Genomic DNA, 19,364 nt, shown 5'->3' with positions numbered 1-19,364 from the left:
GGTAGAATATGTTGTTCATGGTTATTCATGGAAAATAATTTTATTTACATTTTAAAAGGAAATACTAAATCTTAGATTAATCTTGAAAATATCACTAAACAAAGAACAAAATGGATTTCTTTCTCAAATCTTTCACTGAGAAAAATTGAATGAGCTAAGGAAGCTCTATGATGTGTGTGTGCACACGTGATATTTTTTGTAGATTTTTAACCTGGAATTATGTAATTTCATTTTCTATTTTGTAGGAGCTTTCTTAGCTCATTTTTATAGCTCAATTTTATATATATATATATGTATAACATTTATAGGCTGGTACTCCTTTCAAAATAAGCCACACAAGTGATTCTACTTTTCAGTCTAATTGATTTTAGAAGTGAGCCACTACTTACTGTAGTTTGCCAATTAATGCTAGAAATAAACTCTCATAACTGCTTTTTTGATACAAAAGATGCATTTTTTGTTTTAAGAAAATGTATATTGAAACATTTTAACAACTAGGCATGCTACATAAAATGTTGGTGTATCACTTAATTTTAAAATAAATAGGCTGCTCCATTCTTTCAAAGGCTGCTTTTTGTCCACTTACAGAAATGGGCTGTGGATCTCACAAAGATAGAGGCAGTTCCTACTGGTCTTGATTCAAGCACTGTTTTTAGTGTTTCCTTTAGGTGGCTGTAGAAGGCCTGTTTTTTCTTTTTCTTCCTTTTTTTTTTTTAAATACCTTTACGCTCCACCAGAGTCTACATGGGGAGGCTGGGTGTCTAGCTCTGGGCTTGAATTAAGTACCTAATTAGATGCTTATGTTGAAGAAGTCCGAGTTATTCTTTGAATCTAGTGCTGGACCTGCTTTGTATTAGGTTGCACACAGATAACCTGACAGCTTTTTTTCTAGCATCTATTTGTATGTTACTTTACAAAGCTGTTCTGTACTAGTATCACTCATCCTGCTTGTGGTGTGCAGTCATGACTTAGTATGAATGCTGGCTTTTATTTGAATTCCTAACGAAACAGGAGAAATGTCTGTTCATGTTAATCAGTTCCGTTATGGGCCTGATATATGTAGATTGAATGCTGTGAAATACTGTAGGAAATCAGTGTAGCAGAAATTGATGCAAGACAATATCAAAGGGAAAGATAATATCCTAAATCTGTTTATTTTACATTGATTTTACCCACTCATACTCATTTTCTCCTATATTTCATTCACTCATATCCTCACACCCACATACTCAGAAGTAATGAAATGTGTGTGTCCAAGTGATCTGGCCAGGGTTGCTTGTGTGCAACACGGAGGGCTGGGGACGCTGCCTCATGAGTCCTCCTCATGGGTTCTTGATCGGTGGCAAGAAACTAGTTTCGGGACAAACTTTTTTAATATCTTTTAGGAGTGGTCTTTTGCTTTTACTGTTGCGTTAACAGGGAGAGGAATGATATATGTGACATGCTGCAAACTTGTTCCCACCCTCCTGTTGCTAGTGTATAGGTTTTCTATCAATGAGTTATTTGTACTGAAATTTAATCAGAGTATGGCCAGGTGGGCTGGACAAAAACAACAGGGTCCTCAGTCTGGCTGAGTGAAAGGGATTCTTTGCCATCAATACTGACCATTCTTTTAATTCTTGCTTTGCTGTTTTTTCTAGTGCTTTCTCTTTCTGTGTTGCCAGTCACACTTCTTTCACACCCATCTTAAATATTTCTGTTACAAGTGTGTACAGTACAGCTACAGTCCAAGTGATCTCTATGGGGGTATCTGTAATACCTTTATCATAAAGGATGCACATTTTGTTGGCTTTCATATTTTATTGCAATTTATGCATTTCTTCTGTTTTAGACTACTTCAGATGTATAATGATCTAAAGAAACGTTACGTTAAAGAGATCAAAACAAACCAGGACCAAAGTGAAGCAATTAAAAATCTCACTGTAAGTAGAATTTTTAGGAGATGGTATCAAATAGCCAAACATAAGCTTTTAGGGAGACTGAAAAGTAATTCTTACATTTGCAAAATGAGACCATGTTTTTCTTTTTGTACTCATTTTTGTTTTTCCCATGCCATTGAGATAATGGAAAGTAGTCTGTAGTTCCCTTTGAAAGTGAACTCTGTCACTGGTACGTCTGTAACTGAAAGCTGCCTCCCCTTTCCTTGCTTTTTTTCTTTACTCACCTACCTCTCCTTCCAACTGTATGTGCATCTTCTGACCTCTCTTGCACCAGCCCTGATATTTTTCTGTATGTGTCATGAGCTAATTTATTTCAGAAATCCAGCAGTAAGCTAACAAAATGAAGGCAAATAGTCTTCTGTCACGTAGCAAGATCTGTTAGCTTGCTGTGCAAAGAGACTAGCGTCGTAACTGGAGCAAAGGTAGGGTGGTGTGGCCAGGAGTGGTTCAAGAAGCTTCAAGTGGGTATGGCCTCTTTAGGCATTGATCAAGCATTACAGCTGATCAGTCTAATTAATTTCCTCCTACGAGTCTGGAACATGTGCTTTATTTGTTTGTAAATTAATATTCATTATAGTTTGGATTATATGTAGTTTTTCTTAGAAGTTGGCAATTGCTGCCATAAAAGTACACTTTATTGTGTGGAAAGGTTTAGTATCTTTGTGCATGTACATTTATACTGTCTTGCAAGCATGTTCTCAGTAACATATTTTTTTAAAACACTTTTGATGTATGCAAAACTTCACTTGCTGTATTTTTTTCTCCTTTCAGACACTTTGGATGCATGTAGTTTTTAAGTCAGCAATTGAAAGCTCTAGGTTTGCATTCAGGATATGTTTCCAGTTGTATTCAGTTGAACTGTGTTTGTTCTATGCATTTTAAAAAATATTTAGTTTCTTGACAGATTAAAATTCATGAGCTAGAGCATAATCTTCAAGATCAGAGGCAAAGAATTGAGCAATTGGAATGTAAAAAGGTTTCTTGGAAAACTAGGCCTGTGTCTGGAAAAAGAAGTCGAACCCCAGAAGGACAAGTAACATCTCTCAGGGATGTGTCTAAAAAGGAATCCTGTTGCAGTAAATATTTAGGTAATGATATGGTTAATTCTGATGTTGCTTCCAGTATGCCTGTCAGAGATGATGCATTTCATTTCAGATCCAAAGGCACACTCCAGGTTATTTCTTCTACTTCAACTAGCAGTATCTAAAATGTTTTTTGTTTTTGAAAACCTGTTATGTAAAAATGGCATTTTGTAATCAGTGTCCTATCTGTGGATCCAGCCCTGCATTTGTTTGTGATAAAAATAAGTGTTTGCTGCTTTTCTCTTCTGAAATTGTTATGTCGGTGTAATCATTGGTGGGAGTGCATAGCTGTGTTTAGTACTACTTATTATTTATTCTAGTAAGCTCTATCTATGCAGATCTCTTAATGATAAAGTTTGCTGCTCCATTCTTTGATTTGCAGACACTGATATGCAAAAGAACCTGGTTTTAGCCTTAAAATGTGAGACAAACCCAGACTACTGGTTTGAGCATGTTCTTCCTCACCTAAGTAATTCCACAAGCTAAGATGCAATCCTGTTCTGCTTCAAAGCATAAAAAAAAGATTGAAGAGATCATGTAATGTAGGCATAATTTGCAGGAAATGTGCTATCGGCAAGGGCTATTGTGACCCTCTTGTAAGTCAGAAAAAGGTAATCAAGGCATGTGATGTATGTTTTGTGGATTTTGAAGTAAAATAATCCCACATGCTAAGAATCTGGCAGATTTGGATTATCCAATTGACAGATCCTGTTATCTTTCATAGTACCTGGGAGTGTGCTGGGCCAATTCTTAAGAATAAATCACTTTATGAAAAAGGTATTTTAAGAAGCTGAACCATAATTTTCTAATATCACAAAATGTAGGCAGCTCTTTAGCTGTAATATGATTCATATGAGGGGGAGGTTGACTGTAATGGTTGAAGTCTGTATTTTTTATTTGAATATAGAGCTATTGTTGAAGGAGATTAAAAAGCTGAAGAAAGAAAATGAAAAGTTGTCTACAGAAAGGAGAGCACTAAAAAATGAATTAGCTGGATTAGACAAGGTAATTTATTTTAGGACAAGTTTAAGAATAGGTAATTTTTGAAAAACTAACTTTTCTGCCTGAACTGAAACTTATTTTTAGGCTGAACATATGCTGTTATCAGGCAAAATACATAAAAAATCAGTTTATAGCATTCTGACAAAGAAATGGAGATGAATGACTTCTTGAAACATTAGTGTCCTACAATACTGCTTGGCTAAGGAAGAGGAATAATGCAATTTTTTGTTTTGTGTATTTTAAACAGCTGTGGATTTTCTTGTGGATTTTTTTTTTTTAATGTTTGGGCAATTTGGTTTCCTTCATGAGAGATTATTTGCCTCTGGTCATTATGACATTAAAATTGTAACTGCTGGTGACAGTCTTAATTCCTTCCAACAGACATTTGCAGGAATAATAAAAATACTTTTTAAAATAATCACTTCTATTGCTTCATGATGTCAGTGAGAGAAAAACTATTTTCTTTTGAACTTAAACAGGTTGAATTTATGCCTCTGACAGAACTCTAAGCTTAGGAAGGGCAGAGGGGAGGACTTTGAAGGTTTGGTGATAGGTTGTCCATACAGGTGTACAAAGAGAAAGTGTGAAAATTTGGTAATTCTTGAAATTATGTGAAAAGAGGAAGAGATCTTACCTAGCTATAGAGGACACAGTTTAATGTACTGACCTAAGATTTTATTTTCAGCAACAAACTTGTTTAAATTCTTGTTTGCTTAGTCTTCAAGTCTTGTGTTGGATTTTTTTTTTTTGAGAATCTGTTTTCTTATCTTGCAATCCCCTCTCACAAGCTAAATAATATTGTGCTAGCTTTCATTACAGGTGTAATAGTAAAACATGGTGATTAGTTCATTAGATGTGAAACTTGTAGGACATTGAACAAGGGTGAGTTCTAGATCCCCGTGTTTGGGAGTTAGGGACAACTTGTGGCTGAAAGTATCATCTTTCGGAAGAGATACATAAATTTGATGCCGTAAATGAAGTTATGGCTTTTTATCAGTGACCCTTTTTTCGGTAGTTTTAAGTCACTGTACATTATTTAAGATGTATATAGCTGTTCATTTTAAAAAAAAAAAAAGTCAGAAGACTAGGCAGGAGAAGATGTCAAATATAGAGGGATATAAGTAGATACAGTGTTACTCTGGTAGATAGGACTTTCCAAGGTTAGTGAAATTAAGTCTTGGGTGGTTACACGCTGCTTGCTGTCCTTTTATTTCCCAACAACTTCTGGCTTCACTTACAAAGCATCAGAATTGCTCAATAGACTTGAGTTGCAGGAGCTGAACAAAACATAGTTCCATTTAAGCTATGGGCCATCGATATTTTTAATAAGTGAAGTTCTTTTCTATGAAGCTGAATTTATCTCCTAGTTGAGTTAGGTATAGCTAGAACTACTTGCTAAGTTATGCATTCTGGGATAGTATAATTGTGAAAGGATCAATCTGAGAAAGTGAAACCACATAGGCTGTCTTTAAGTTCAATAGGACTTGGTTCAACTTGGCTTTCTTATTGGACTGCCTCTTAACGTTCTGTGTAGCCTTACATATTGCTCTTTTTCATTCCTTCCTTTGCTGTAAATTGCTTTTGTCTGAGCCAGTTAAACCTGTTGGATAGTGTTACCCATTTTAGGCTCTGTCAAATTTCATGCATCAAATCTTATTCTTTTGAATATGAAAATCAAACTTTTTAATATAGTGTAGTTATAAAGAATAGATTCATTAACAAAATGTAGTTGTACTTAAAGTTCTAAATGGATACTAGCAATTTACAAAGCAGTTAAGGTCTAAAAATATTTTGTATCTTTCTACGTCTAAATATGGTATCCATTTTTCTATCTTAAACTCTTTAGTATTGTCTTCTTCAAATGCAAACATCATCATCCTTAGTTTATTCTCCTCATCTCTCTCCTTGTTCCTTTTTTATAACCTTGCAACTGTCAGATCTTCAAAGTTAATGGTGTGTTGTCTGCTACTGGCTGACTTCAGCATGTATAGCTATATTTTTGCGCAGATGAGTTTGACATCATTCCCTTGTCATTTTGGACTGTCATTTTCTAGCTTTTTGCTAAACCAACATTTTTTCCTTCTCTTAATTAATCTTTCCTATTAGTCTGTATTTCAGGCTCTAACAGAACTTGAATTCTGCTTGCATTGTGTGTGTGTTCAGGGCAAAGTTTTAAATTATTGCATAAGGTTATAGTTGATTGCTGTATCTCGCCGTAGCAGTGTTTGTGTAACTCAACCATATATTAATAAAAATACAGAAAGTGTCTTTGAACTTGGGAACAACTGAAATGCTGACTAGCTCTTATTGAGAATGTCTTTGAAAGAAACTTTAAGGTGAATATTTTTGGGTTTTTCTAGGATTTTTTTGAAGAGATAGAAGATCTAAAGCATGCTGTGCAGGAATCTGTGAAACTGAATAATCAGTATGAAAAGTGCTTGAAACAAATAAGTGTAATGTATGGACTTCCTTTTACAGCACATTTGTAACTAGTGATTAATTCAATGGCAAGTAGACTTTCCAGGTATTTTTTATACTTACTGCAACATTTAAACCTACCATGGTTTATGTAGTACCACATTTTGATAATATTATGGATTCAATAATACGATCTCAATATGACAATCTGCTCTGAAATGTTTTTGTATTTTGTGCCTTTGATTTTTGTTTATGTGTTTTTTAAATAAACTGTGGTCTGTGTAACTTCAATTAAGTTTCAAAACCTCTCTTTCACACCTGTAAAATACATTCATTGCAGGAGTGGTGGGTGTTTATGGGAATATGATAAAATTCTCATATTCCCCATATGGGAATATGGTAAAATCTTTGTATTTTAACTTGAAGAATTTCCCAATTTATCCTTTTCTGTAAACTATATAAAATCAAAGTAGATCTGTAGATTTGGCAGTCTTTCTGAATTTCAGCCCTAGGGGTGTGCCAATACAGACAGAAATTAATTCTATCATTAAGTTATTACAAAGAAAAATGCTAAATCCCAGCTTGGAGTTTTTCTTTAATCACAATAATAAATTAAAATTTGTGGATGAAGGATTTAGGGTTTGGAATTGCAAAGAGTGTTCAGAAAGATGGGTCAGAGAATTGTCTTGCAGTATCACAACAAGAATTCATCAGAAGCTCTTATTTGGTTGAAGAGTGAGGTATTTGAAGTGCTTGAAAGGAAACTGGAGCGCAGAGAGTCACAGTTCACAAGGTAGAACAACATTGCTTTAGAGAGAGCTTGGAATGATAAGAGACAACTCCCAGTTGCAGGTGTACCTTGCAGAAGGGAGACCTTGTGAGATTTGGACCTAAACTTGTTTGTAGCTGCATTTCACAGAAGTTTAACATAGTTACATCATAGAACTATATTTGTCTGAAAGTTGTAAATCTGTACCTTTGTGACATTGCGATGGGAGAATTGAGTGAATAGTTTATCACGAGGTTAGAAATAGTAAGCTTATTTATAAACCTAATACAGCTTCTTTAGCTTAATAAAAATACTTGCATGCTCATTAGGGATAGGATTAGGATTCTTGTATCCCACTTTGTTAGGACAGTTTTATATCGTAAATTAGTAAATAAATTGGCCTCAAAGCATATGGGGTGTTCAGAGCTACATATTCACTAAGTAAGAGAGAGGGTAAAACTCCAGAAGTACTTGCTTCCTGGTCTGGCTATAGACCATTGTGTCAGGTTTCCCTTGTTTTGTTCGTGGCTCACTTGTAAATTAAAGCTGGATGATGTTCTGAACAGAGATGGAAAAGAGAGCAGGAGTGATGCAAGTCTGTGTTGCCAGTAAACTTGACTGATGAAAATAGGAAGAATAGCATGTATGATGGAAGTGTTTTAAGTACAAAAATGTATCTAATATTAGTTAGTAAGCAAAATAAGCATGAATGCTGGAGAAGGAAAGCATCAAACTTCTTTTTAGTGCCAGTCACTTGAGCATTATATTTTCCACAGTTTTGTGGTATAAAGTTATACTTCTAGCATGTTTAAACTTTGGTGGCATTATTAAATGAATCAGTAACTGTCCTTATCCACAGGCTGATTTTTAAGTGTTGTGCAGGATGGTTCTTAAAATGTGTGGGTGAGGAAGAGTTCAATGTTATTTCTCCCCTGCCTAAAGAATGTATACGTTGATGGAATACAAAATTGTTGTGACTAGTAGAATTTTGCTGTTTGCCAGCTACTGAAGATCAGAGTTTTCCATTATAGAGTATGTTCTCTGCCCAAACAATTGAAAATAATTAATATGGTGAAAATATTGATCTCACTTTTGTGATGAGCTTTTAAAAATCAGGTTTGCATTAGGCCACTCCTGTCTATTTAGAACAAGAAACAGTGAGAAATCTTTCAGTCTTTTCTCATAATGGAGATCCTCAAGCTCTAGTAAGAAACCAGATTCTAGTCTAATCTTAATAATCAGACATGCAAGGAGTAGCAAAGTATTGTACAGCGACAAATTGAACCACAGCTCCATCTTGCAGCGTGTGTGCAGTCTGACAGCGTTATTTTTGACCTTTCCATCACGTGTGAGAGAATTGCTTTCTTTTGTGCGTGTCTCCAGTCCTTGGGTACCCGTATGTGAGGTTCAGATTACTACTGCATGTGCCCAGTTTCCGGTTAAACTGCTTTTACTTTGGTGCGCAGAGATGTGCAGCCACAGTCCTGAGCAAACAATTCAGCTGGCAGAGCGAGGTAGGCAGGGATTTCTGTCAGCCAGTAGCGGGAGTTGTCTGTCAGCTCATCACTGACTTTCTGGGATTTTTTTTTTTTTTTTAGTTTTTTTTTTTCCTTTTCTCTTTTTTTCTTTCCCTATCAGGAAAGCTGGAAATGTAGGGTGCAGATGGGAGACCTCTGGCATCTTCCACCTCTGCAGCACAACTCCCAAAATAGTAACAGCTAGCAGCAGAAATGCCAGGACAGGGAATGCGTGTAGAAATGACTGGCTCTGTGGTTTTGATTGTGTCAGTTGCTGCTTCTGACTTGAAAATGGCAGTTTTGCCTTGAAGATATTTTTCTTTTCTGCTAATGGCAGCTTTTTTTTAATTTTGCATTTGATGGGATCATTTTACTTCTGAGGATGTGATTTTTTTTTTTTAATTTTTTTTTTTTTACCACAGATCTGTAACACTGGCTTTTTGCTGCAGCTCTGTAGCTGTTTGGACAGCTTCTGAAGAAATATGATTTGTGAAAAATAATGTAATGAAAAGCTTCTAGAGAATGCATAGATATCAATAGCAAAATGACAGGTTTTGTTTGTTTTAAGCTTTGTGTAGGTTGTAAATAAGAAGAGTCATAGAGGTTTTTTGTTTTGGGTTTTTTTTTTTTGACATGCCTATTGTAAGTTAAACAGCTCACTGGCATTTTCTGTTCAAATCAGTACTATTTTTGTTGGAAGAGGAGACTATCTAGGACTACCAAGTCTACTTCCAAATTCTGGGGTAGGTGCAATTTGTGCAGGATAAGGTCATATGAATTTGTGTGCTTAGAGTTAAGAATTTACCCGTCTTTTGTCCTTGTTGCTGTATCTATTGAACAGACATTTCTGCTTTAATCTTGCCTTGTGAGATGTACAAACGAGATCTTGTTGATTTTTATTGCTAGTTAAGGTGCAGATGAGATTAATATTAAACAAGTTAATCAGCCTTTATGTGTAGTTCCTCTGTATTGTGAAATTGTGATGCCTGGCCAGTGGATTTCTCCTGCTAAACTAAGTTTAGATAGAACTGAATTGCATGCAATTAAGTATTAGTCATGCTAGCATTAAATAATGCACATTAGAAATGTTACATGATGCAGACTAATGGTTCTTTTGTCTTGAGTAACTACTTTGTAGTGGTGATACGGGAAGCTCGTGTTTGAAAATAAGTGGCTTAATAGCCACTCATTATCAAATAGAGGTTTTGATTTGAAAAATAAGATAATAATCACATGTCAGTTTTTTGATTTCCATGAGACATTAATCAAACGGGCTAGGGCATGGGGCAGTAAAGCAAGTTAAGTTTTGTTCTGTGTTCTGCATGTGACTGAGACCAGGATTTTGGAAAAGATCCACTAATTTTGTGTGATTTCGTAACTTTGTCCTAGCGTTCCTAATATTTAGGGTCTAAATATACAAAAGTACTAGTATTCACAGTTCTAATCAGATTTAGTCAGTGCAAATGAACATTGACTGCTAATCACTGTCTGAGTATTGTGTTCTGTAATTGCTAACATTCTGGATATTGGTCCGATGTTAGAATTCTTCTATTGTACAAAGCAAAATTGCAATCCTATTCTTGAGCAGGGATAAGACTTTTTGTGGATTTCTCTAGAAATTTGTTCAACAGCATGTGAAGTAACATCTTCATAGCTCTCTTGGAGTCCCTTTTACTGTGACCATGCTACACTGTTTACCTTTAAAAAGTGAGTCTTCAGACATGCAGTACTCTTCAGACTGAAACCCTCAGAGGTTGTGTGTGGAATCTGAGTGATTTTACTTGAAAGTAAGGCTAGTATCCCTGTCCAGTCAGGTTGGATACTTGTTTCTTGTGGGCACTTACACTGGAAGAGTGTTTCTGCCAAGGACTGTAGAAGTAACAGAACTGTGGAAGTGTGGGTATTTCCTCCTTACACAAGGAATAATGAGTTTGTGTTAAATGCCTGTGAACAAGTGAAACAATCAATGAGCACTGTTACAAGTGTGGCTTATCAGAGTGAAGACATTTGTTTTGGATTAACCTTTAAAATGGCATAAAATAAAACTGTAGTTTCAAAATGGGTAAGTTCCCTGTTTGGGTTACAAACTGTCCAAGGTGGAAGAAATCAGTAAATACAGTAAGCTTACCAGCTTAGGCTCATTTTCCCACATTTCTCTTCAGCTGTAGCGCAGTTTCTGTTTCCGAGGCTTAGATGTTTCTTGGTTTCCCCTTGTTAGAAATGAAGCACTGTTAGCTAACTAGTCATGTTCCTGGAAAGCTGTGTTCCTTGAAGGCTCCTGTAAACTCATTTTGGGGTAGTAAATTGCTTTTGGTTCTTGGAGATTTTTACAACGAGCCGTGTTAAAAGTGGTAATTGCACTGATTTGGTGTAGTCATGTGACTTGTGCCAGAAAGTGGTTGCATGTGGCATTGCAGTGGCCGGGATTATATGGATCCTAATGGAATTCCCTTCTGTTCCTGTTATTTTTTTGCTGCTGTTCAAGCTGAGCTCTGTCTTTACATATCTTTGACCGCTACTCAGTGCTTTTACTGTATAGTTAAAAAAAAAAAAAAGCAAAATCCTAACTGGCTTTAAACTAGTTGCCTTGGTCCTCTTAGGAGAGAGTACTGTTCTAGGCTCAGCAGCACGACCGTCTGTGTGGGTTATACAAGTGTAGTTTTTCTGAAGGAAAAGACCAACTTTTGCTTCTTAGGTCAATTACATATTTTAAAATCTTTCAGGGACAAGAAATTAGCATTGTAGGCCTTGCATGGTAGCTTTTCACAGGGAATGCTGGCTTAATGAATATTTTATTTTGTATTTTCTCTGCAGGGATTTTGTACTGACATGAAGCCCAATGTGGTCCTTTGACTAGCCCCTACCACTTTCACCTGAGAGAGAACTGAGCCACTGGGAAAGTGACTTACACTGGTACTGCAATGCTGAGTTCTAGCTTGACCACTGTGAAGAGCCTTCCTTTGAAGAAGAGGCTCTGTTTCCTGCTGAAACTTGTGTGCTTTGTCAGCTCAGTGTTAATATTTTGTGAATTTTTCATTTATTATGTGGTAATTTATCAATGTCGATGGCCAGAAGTGAAAGGTGGAGCTCACATGGGTAAAAAAGAGACTTCAACTTCAGTCCTAAAGGCCATAATTTTAGCTGATACTCATCTACTTGGTGAAATCAAAGGGCATTGGCTGGATAAGCTAAGAAGGTAATAATTAATTTTTTGAATAATGTCTATCCTGGTTTTAGAGTTTTTAGTAGTAGCTAAGGGGACAGATGTTTGAAACCAATGCTGTGGTACTTGTAAGAAGTGTGCATGCTGCCTCTGACTTGTCTATCTGGATCTGTGCTGGATAATAAACCAGTGTTGAAAGGTTACTGAATGGGACTTACTGAGGCAGTGCGGTCTTCAGTGTTCAGGTAGTATGTGGGTGCAGATACTTGAGCATTTTCGATGGGTCAGATAGTCTTTTCCAGTGTGTAACTATTTTAAGGAATGCCTTAAAAATGAACCAGATGACTTGGATGTCCCAATAGTTAATACCTTTAACTGCAGAGATAAGAAAGCTGGTAGAACTTTGTCTCTGTAGTAGAAGAATTGGCGTCAAAATCACATTTAAAGACAAAGATAATCCAATCCTATGCCTACAAAGCCATGTTGTTTCTTTTAGTCCAAAAAAAAAGCAGAATGCTGAAAGACAGTACTAATTCTACCATGATACGAACATTATAAACTTTTGCTGCAGAAACAATAGCATTGTAAAACATGTGCAATAATTCACTGTCCTAATTAATAGCTGTTTAATGGAATTGTAATGAATAAAAATAAACAAACTGGTATTACTTCTTGCATCTGTTGATCATGATTGTATTGTGGTGGAATTATCCACCAGGTGAGATGCACCTACTGTACTTAAACCTGATTTCTAAATATTTAATTTGAATTTCATATTAGCGCTTTCAGTGTGTAGGAGACATCTTCCCATTCCTGACAGGTTGTGTTTGTGTGTTCAGAGTTGAGGATCCAGAAGTTAGGCAGTGATGACTGGGTATGTATTTTCCTTTCAGGGAATGGCAAATGGAGAGATCTTTCCAAACTGCCTTATGGTTACTGCAGCCAGATATTGTTTTTATTCTGGGAGATGTCTTTGATGAAGGAAAATGGAGCTCACCTCAGGTATGACATCAACAGCTCTCTTAGTTCAAAAAATGAGGATTTCTTGAAGGAAATGGATGGCGGAAGAAAGCAGACTAGGTATGCAAGGCTTTGTTTAATATTAATATAGTTGTCTTACTGGTAGAATTTGTAGTGTTTTAGATACGGGTTGAAATGCTGTGATTCTCCTTCATTTTTGGTAGTATCTTGGCACTTTTCCCCCCTCACATAAAACTTACAAAATGTAAATGTCTCACTGAGTGTGTGCTTCTGTATTATATACTACTGGTCTCCTTCAATACTGTTGAACAACATTAATTTCTCCATTTATTTTTTTCATGCAGGCATGGGCAGATGATGTCAGGAGATTTCGGAAAATGTTTAAGTATCCAGTTTCTACCGAACTAGTGGTTATTGTTGGGAATCATGACATTGGATTTCATTATGAGTAAGTCTTGTCAGTGAAAGGAGTGTGCAAGTGCCAAGAATGAAATGTCAGCACGCATACAGTAACTGGTTTTGTGTCTGAGCGACCTCTTGTGTGTTTATACAGAAAGTTTTTGATCATAACCAAATTAGAAGGGATTGTAATTTAGAGCAAGATCTTACAGGGTATCCATCTGTGCAGAATGCACCCTACAAATACATTTTAGAGCACTTTTCAGGCTACTTTTGTGCTTCTCTGAGCATATGTGAAGTTGTTCAGAGCTGGACTTTCTGCATTGGCAGAGAAGTCTTGAAGCTTCTTTTCCTTGTATTGGGCCTCTTGTCTGAGCATATTCCCTTTCCCATTATCTCAGCACAGAAGAGTGTAAGTGCCCTCGCTCTGCTGTGTTTCCATAGGATGGCTGTGCTTACACTGATGGGACTGGGACAGACTACACTATGGGTGTCAGAGCATCCCTGTGAATTTGCTGAATGAATATGGGATCTAGATAATGGAGCAGCAAGCTGCATGAGTGGTCTACAAACTGTAAAGTAACTGTGTCAGATCATTTACAATGTCAATTTCTTACCTCAGTTGTATTTTTGCTCTGTGACACAGAATGACTACTTACAAGGTAAATCGTTTTGAAAAGGTTTTCAACTTTACTTCAGGAAAGCTAATGACTCGAAAAGGAATAAAGTGAGTATATGTAATTTTTCTCCCCCCCCCCCAATGTTTAGAGTAGTGATTACTGAGCTAGCAGACCTGAGTGATGAAAACTGAGAACTGGAAGTGGAATTTCTAATGAAATAGGATGGAAATGCTTAACATAGAGCCTATTTTTTTTAAAACTTTGTCTCTAGCTTGTGATATGTTAAACATGAATCACTTCGTACAAACCTGTATTTTGATATGGAGTGGAAGCTGTACTTTGAGCTAGGTGAATTGTAACAATTTCCTTTTAAATGGAAAACTACTGTGGAGTCAGAGTCAAATTCTCTGGTTTGCCTTTTTACTTCCTTGCAGCTGGTAATGACCCATGGCTGTAAACATAACAGAAGAATAGGATTCAGTAAAGAAACACAAACAAACCCCCTCTGTGTTTACAAGTTAAGAGTTTCATTAATTTTAATAACTTCTTTAGTCTGCAGAACTTAACTCGTGTTTGAGGAATTTGGGAACATAGCAGTTGCTTGTCCACAGTTTTTCCACAGGGTGGGGTAATAACGCACAAGCTGGTTTTGGCTCAGAGTAGACCTTGTTACAGAGCTCGTTCTCACAGTTGTGTGTGTGTGGCAGCAGTTGTCTGCTCTGTGCCCTTTTGTTACTTTTGGATACCATGCAGGAACCCGATGAGGGAAGCAGTAGTGGGTTTGTGGAAAGGCACTTATTTGCCTTTGAACCTCAGACGCGTGAAGGGAAGATCCGTTGCCACTCTGCGTTTGGCATGTATGCCATCAGGTTATAATCATTCATGCAAATGTAAAATTCAAAACCTACAGGTTTACACTGGTTCCCTTAATTAAGCAAACATTAAAAATATTCTGAACAGGTCTAGAAATGGTGTGTCTTTTTTAGGAAGATCTATCAGCTTCATGAATGCTCAGTATAATGCTGCTGTTTATCATGCAGATGTGGGGTCCTCTAGATATGCATTTCAGCTGTTTCAGAAAATAGTTATTAAGGAATACCTCCATGTCCCCTTTGATAAAGCAGCACAGCAGAATTCTTGCATGCAGTTGCAGATTGTATATCTAGTATCATATTCATTAACTGAAGCAGCTGCATTATTAATGAAATGTTCCTGGATAAAGTATTTTATAAACAAATCTATGGTATAAAAGCAGCTTACTTTTGATAAAAGAGAATTACATTTTTTTTGGTTTTGACCAGTATCTCTTAAGTGGAGGCATTCAGCTCATTTATGTCTGTAAAACATACTGAATTGAACTGGGAATATATCTCTTGAGTCCTGAATGAGTGACTAAACAGGTATGAATCTTGTGGCAGAAGTTCCAAGTTGATTTGAAATCTACAGGGAAATCTTTTTCTATTACAAATAAAATCCTGTTTTCTGTGTGAGAGACTGCAAAGTATGAAACTAAGTTTGTTCAGGATAGCCAGCCAAATGCAGTACTGTTTTGCTTTTCAGTTGTTCTGAAGAAATCAAATGTCTAAAATTATGTCTCTGAGGTCTAAAATGCATGTGGGGAGAGAAGCAAGTTCTCCTTTCCTTCAGAATTCAGCTTAGTGGCTTCTAACATTCCACTAGAATACCACTTAAGTATCCGTTACAATATAAAAAAATCTTGAAGTGTAAACATGAAGCATAGCATACAGTATATTGTGCAACCTAATTAACAACTGATTATAAAGCAGTCTACCAGGTAGAGAAACGGCTACAGTACGGATACGCAAAAGATGATTTATAGCACGTGATTTTGGAAGCTGTTACGTTCTGCTGTTTTGTTCAGCTGTGTCCACTTTGAAACACTTGCATTTTACAAAATAAAGTTTATCCCACACGTGCGCATGAATAGCAAATGCTTTCCTGTTCTCCCCACTTCCCTTGTCTGTGCTCGCTCCTTGGTATTTTCCAGCTTTGTCATAGTGAACAGCGTAGCCATGGAGGGTGATGGCTGTTCCGTCTGCCGTACCTCAGAGGCAAAGCTTGTGTCGCTTTCTCACAAACTGAATTGCTCCCAGCAGGTAAGAGTTTATATTAAAGATCTGATTATAGCCAGCAATTTGGCTGCTGCAATGGGAATACCGATACTGCAGCAATAGTCAGGATATAACAAAGACTCTCCTGAAAAAAATCTGCTTCCAATTCGTATTGCAGCTTGTTAGCAAATCTTTCTTCTCATTTGCCCCTTACCATTTTTACTTAACTGTTAACTGTGTTGCTCTCTGTTAATGGTGTTAACATCCTTGTCAGTGCTGCCAATGAACAGAGGGTGTCATTTCCTCTGTTCCAAGGAATGGCAAGAGAAGTTCTGTAACCCTCCCTTTGACTTAAGATACATAATAATCCCTGCATTTATATTTATGCATATTGTTCTGTTCTATATGATTCAAGCTATTCTAGTCTTCTAGTTTTCTGATTCTACTGGAGTCCTGTCTTCATAGCCTAGTAATGTTTTAATTGTAGTATTTTTTCATCAAATCCAATTGCTTCTTGTATTTCATTCCTCTTTTTCATAGGCCGACTGGAGGCACAGTAGGCAGCATGATTGACTGGCTTGGCAGTCAATCAGGAAACCAGCTTTCGGTGGAAGAATTGCTAGACTCTAACTGCTCTCTCAGGCTGCCCTCAATCTCTTTTGGCTTGTTTGTGCAGTGAGATTCTGCTGTTCCTTTCTGCATTCAGAAAGAGTGCAACCATATTTACAGCATACACAGGAAGGGGAATTAAAGCATTTCCCCTTCCATCCCCAGTAAAGGCTCTTCAAAGTTTACACAGTGCACAGTATTTAAACACTGTACTCTGAGCTGATAGTGCTTTTTGCAGAAACCAAAACAACAAAAAAACCCAACCCCTGAAAACCTAGCTATTATTTAACTCCCTTCCCCACCCCTATGGTACGCATAGGTGAAGACAATATGTATGGATTGATTTTATTCACAGAAAGCGAATCATTCCAGCAAGAGGTGCAGTGATGTGGAAAAGCTTCCAGCTTCAGAACCCATCCTTTTACAGGTGTGTTAGAGGTGGGGTGAGGCAACATGTTGACACGTTTTTAGTGTATTTATTACTGTTCCAGAAAGACTGGATCGTTAACGACTGATCCTTGCTTTGAATGTCTCCCAGCATTACCCTCTCTATCGGAAAAGTGATGCTGAATGCAGTGGAGAAGATTCTGCTCCTCCAGAGGAGAAGAACATCCCATTTAAAGAAAAGTATGATGTGCTGTCTCAAGAAGCATCACAAAAGGTTTGATATATTAGGAACCTGAGTATCAGTGGGTGGGTGGGAGGGGGACACGAGTGTAGAGATAACAGATTAAAAAATTTTGGAAAGGATGTTAGCTGAGACAAACAGACCACAGCTGCTCCCGCTTTAATGAGGCCTTTGAGAGGCTGCTTGTTAGAGCTGCTCCCCTGAGGATCATGGCGATCATGGCCTTGATTCTGCTGGGCTTCCCAGGTACGGGCCGTAAGTCCTGGCACTCGTAAGTCTGCTGCAGTGCTGTTACCTCCCATTCAGCATTTTGTACTTTATATGCGGTGTAGATTATTGACAAACCTAGTAGAAAGCCACTATTTTCCACACTTTGAAAGCACTGCTTTTGCTGAATTATTAGTAACTACAAGAAAATATTCCCAGGAAATCTAATGGGCAGTATTTGTTTCCCTCTGCATAAACGTCTTCACTCAAGATTGGCAATACAAAATTATCCCTTAAACAAGAAAACAGCATTGCTTTTACTAAACCCCATGTTTTCCTACTTATGTCAACAGCATGCTATTGCCTTTGTTTTTCTCATCTGTATGACCAAAAAAATTTCCAGTTTTTGGGATTAGGGACAAACGGGTATGATTAATATTGTAATACCAACATGTCTTATTGGAAAACAGAAGTTTACACAAAACAATTTGTGAGAATATTAGAATTCCTATAACTTCATCTGTCAGAAGAAAAAAAAGGGTCTTACTCTCAATTTCTTTTTAGTTATGACTTAATTTTTGTGCTTTACCATTTTGTATTCTAGCTGATATGGTGGTTTCATCCCCGTTTGATTCTCAGTGGACATACACATAGTGCTTGTGAAGTGCTGCACGCGGGGAAAATTCCAGAAATCAGCGTCCCATCATTCAGTTGGAGGAATAGAAACAACCCTAGTTTCATCATGGTAAGTTTTAATTTTTTTTATTTTTGTCAGATAACTTTCATAAATAAATCAACATGGCAGTCAGCTATATTTTAAAACTGATTCTACCTGTAAAAACAAAAAATAAAAAAATTGCCTACCCACCCAACCCACTCAGTACACTGCATCCACTTTATAAAGTACATCTGTGGGAGCCACATGTTCTGTGTGGTACAAAGCAATGCTGTTAAAGATCTAATTAGTATCTGGGTACAAGCATCTAACATTTTCTTATAAAGAGGGTGCACTGTAAACTATTGACTTGTAAAAATAATCAGTATTGTGCACTGAACAGTAGAAAGACTAGTTTGGCTTGGTTGATTTACCAACTACGAAAACAAGACTGTATTCACCTCAAACTGTTTTGCTTGGTGATCATGGTTTTCAAACTTGTGCATTAACCACTTCACACAGTGAAAACGTTTGTCACATGCCAATAGTCTGCCTCCTCATTTCCAATTCACATTTTATACAGTGTGTTGGTTATGCTCTCGCAGGCAGTTCCAGTGCTCAGAATATCCTTAGAGGTAAATCAATTAGTTCCCCAGTTCAAAAATAAAACAGAACTCCTAGAAACTTGGAGTAAGAAGCAAAACCTACAATCTGTTTACGGAGTAGTCCGTGACTCGGGGGGCAAATCTTTCATGTATTTTTTTACTGCTGTTGAGTTTAGGCTGCTTAATACACAGATAACCCCAAACTTTTAAGTTCATTTTATGCAACTGTTAGTATTTCTTGTTGAAAGTAGTTCTGTTTATTCCATATTCCTGAGAGTAGCTGCCTTCAAACTACACATGCTCTCTGCACATACCAGACAGTGCATCTTTGCTGCAAAACAAGAGGTTGGCTAATTGAAGTTGCATCATCTTCACTACTGTTTTAACTCTGCTTTGGTCTGTTGTAAACTTTAATTTGAACTGCAAAGTCAAGCCAAAACCCAAAGAAGTTCTTTGTTGTTCGGAATTTGGATTAGCCAACGTGTTTTTTGCAGCATGTACTGGGTAAGAGGAGGGCTTGGGGGGAGGAAGGGGCACATTCACAAAACCTAGCTTTAGCCTGGGAAGGCTCCTTCCAGGTGGATTTACAGCAGCGAAAGTTAGGCTTCTCTTGAAGGTAGATCTGATGAGGAGCCCAGCTTTCTATTTACACTAGGTGGAATATAGGGAAGATTGGCCTCTGGGCTAATGTTGGCCT

The 19,364-nt window shown here is 37.1% G+C and overlaps 1 protein-coding gene across 4 annotated transcripts in view; it reads left to right on the top strand.

The window, feature by feature from the left end:
* Positions 1-19,364, top strand: part of MPPE1 (metallophosphoesterase 1) — a 35,434-nt gene that overhangs the window by 12,259 nt on the left and 3,811 nt on the right. The window contains exons 1-10 of one of the 4 annotated variants that reach the window (XM_059815750.1): positions 8,689-8,725; positions 9,411-9,471; positions 11,543-11,924; positions 12,785-12,893; positions 13,217-13,320; positions 13,918-13,998; positions 15,900-16,008; positions 16,928-16,999; positions 17,111-17,233; positions 18,012-18,152. In XM_059815750.1, coding sequence (XP_059671733.1) covers positions 11,650-11,924; positions 12,785-12,893; positions 13,217-13,320; positions 13,918-13,998; positions 15,900-16,008; positions 16,928-16,999; positions 17,111-17,233; positions 18,012-18,152 — 1,014 coding nt within the window. In that variant the 5' untranslated portion in view covers positions 8,689-8,725; positions 9,411-9,471; positions 11,543-11,649. Of the gene's footprint in view, positions 1-1,831; positions 1,923-8,688; positions 8,726-9,410; positions 9,472-11,542; positions 11,925-12,784; positions 12,894-13,216; positions 13,321-13,917; positions 13,999-15,899; positions 16,009-16,927; positions 17,000-17,110; positions 17,234-18,011; positions 18,153-19,364 lie in introns of those variants that run through there. The other 3 variants (XM_059815751.1, XM_059815752.1, XM_059815753.1) reach the window with 3 other exon arrangements.

This window comes from Gavia stellata, chromosome 3 (genome assembly GCF_030936135.1).
Source record: "Gavia stellata isolate bGavSte3 chromosome 3, bGavSte3.hap2, whole genome shotgun sequence".
Lineage (NCBI taxonomy): Eukaryota > Metazoa > Chordata > Aves > Gaviiformes > Gaviidae > Gavia > Gavia stellata.
This window is presented reverse-complemented; position numbering and strand designations above follow the sequence as displayed.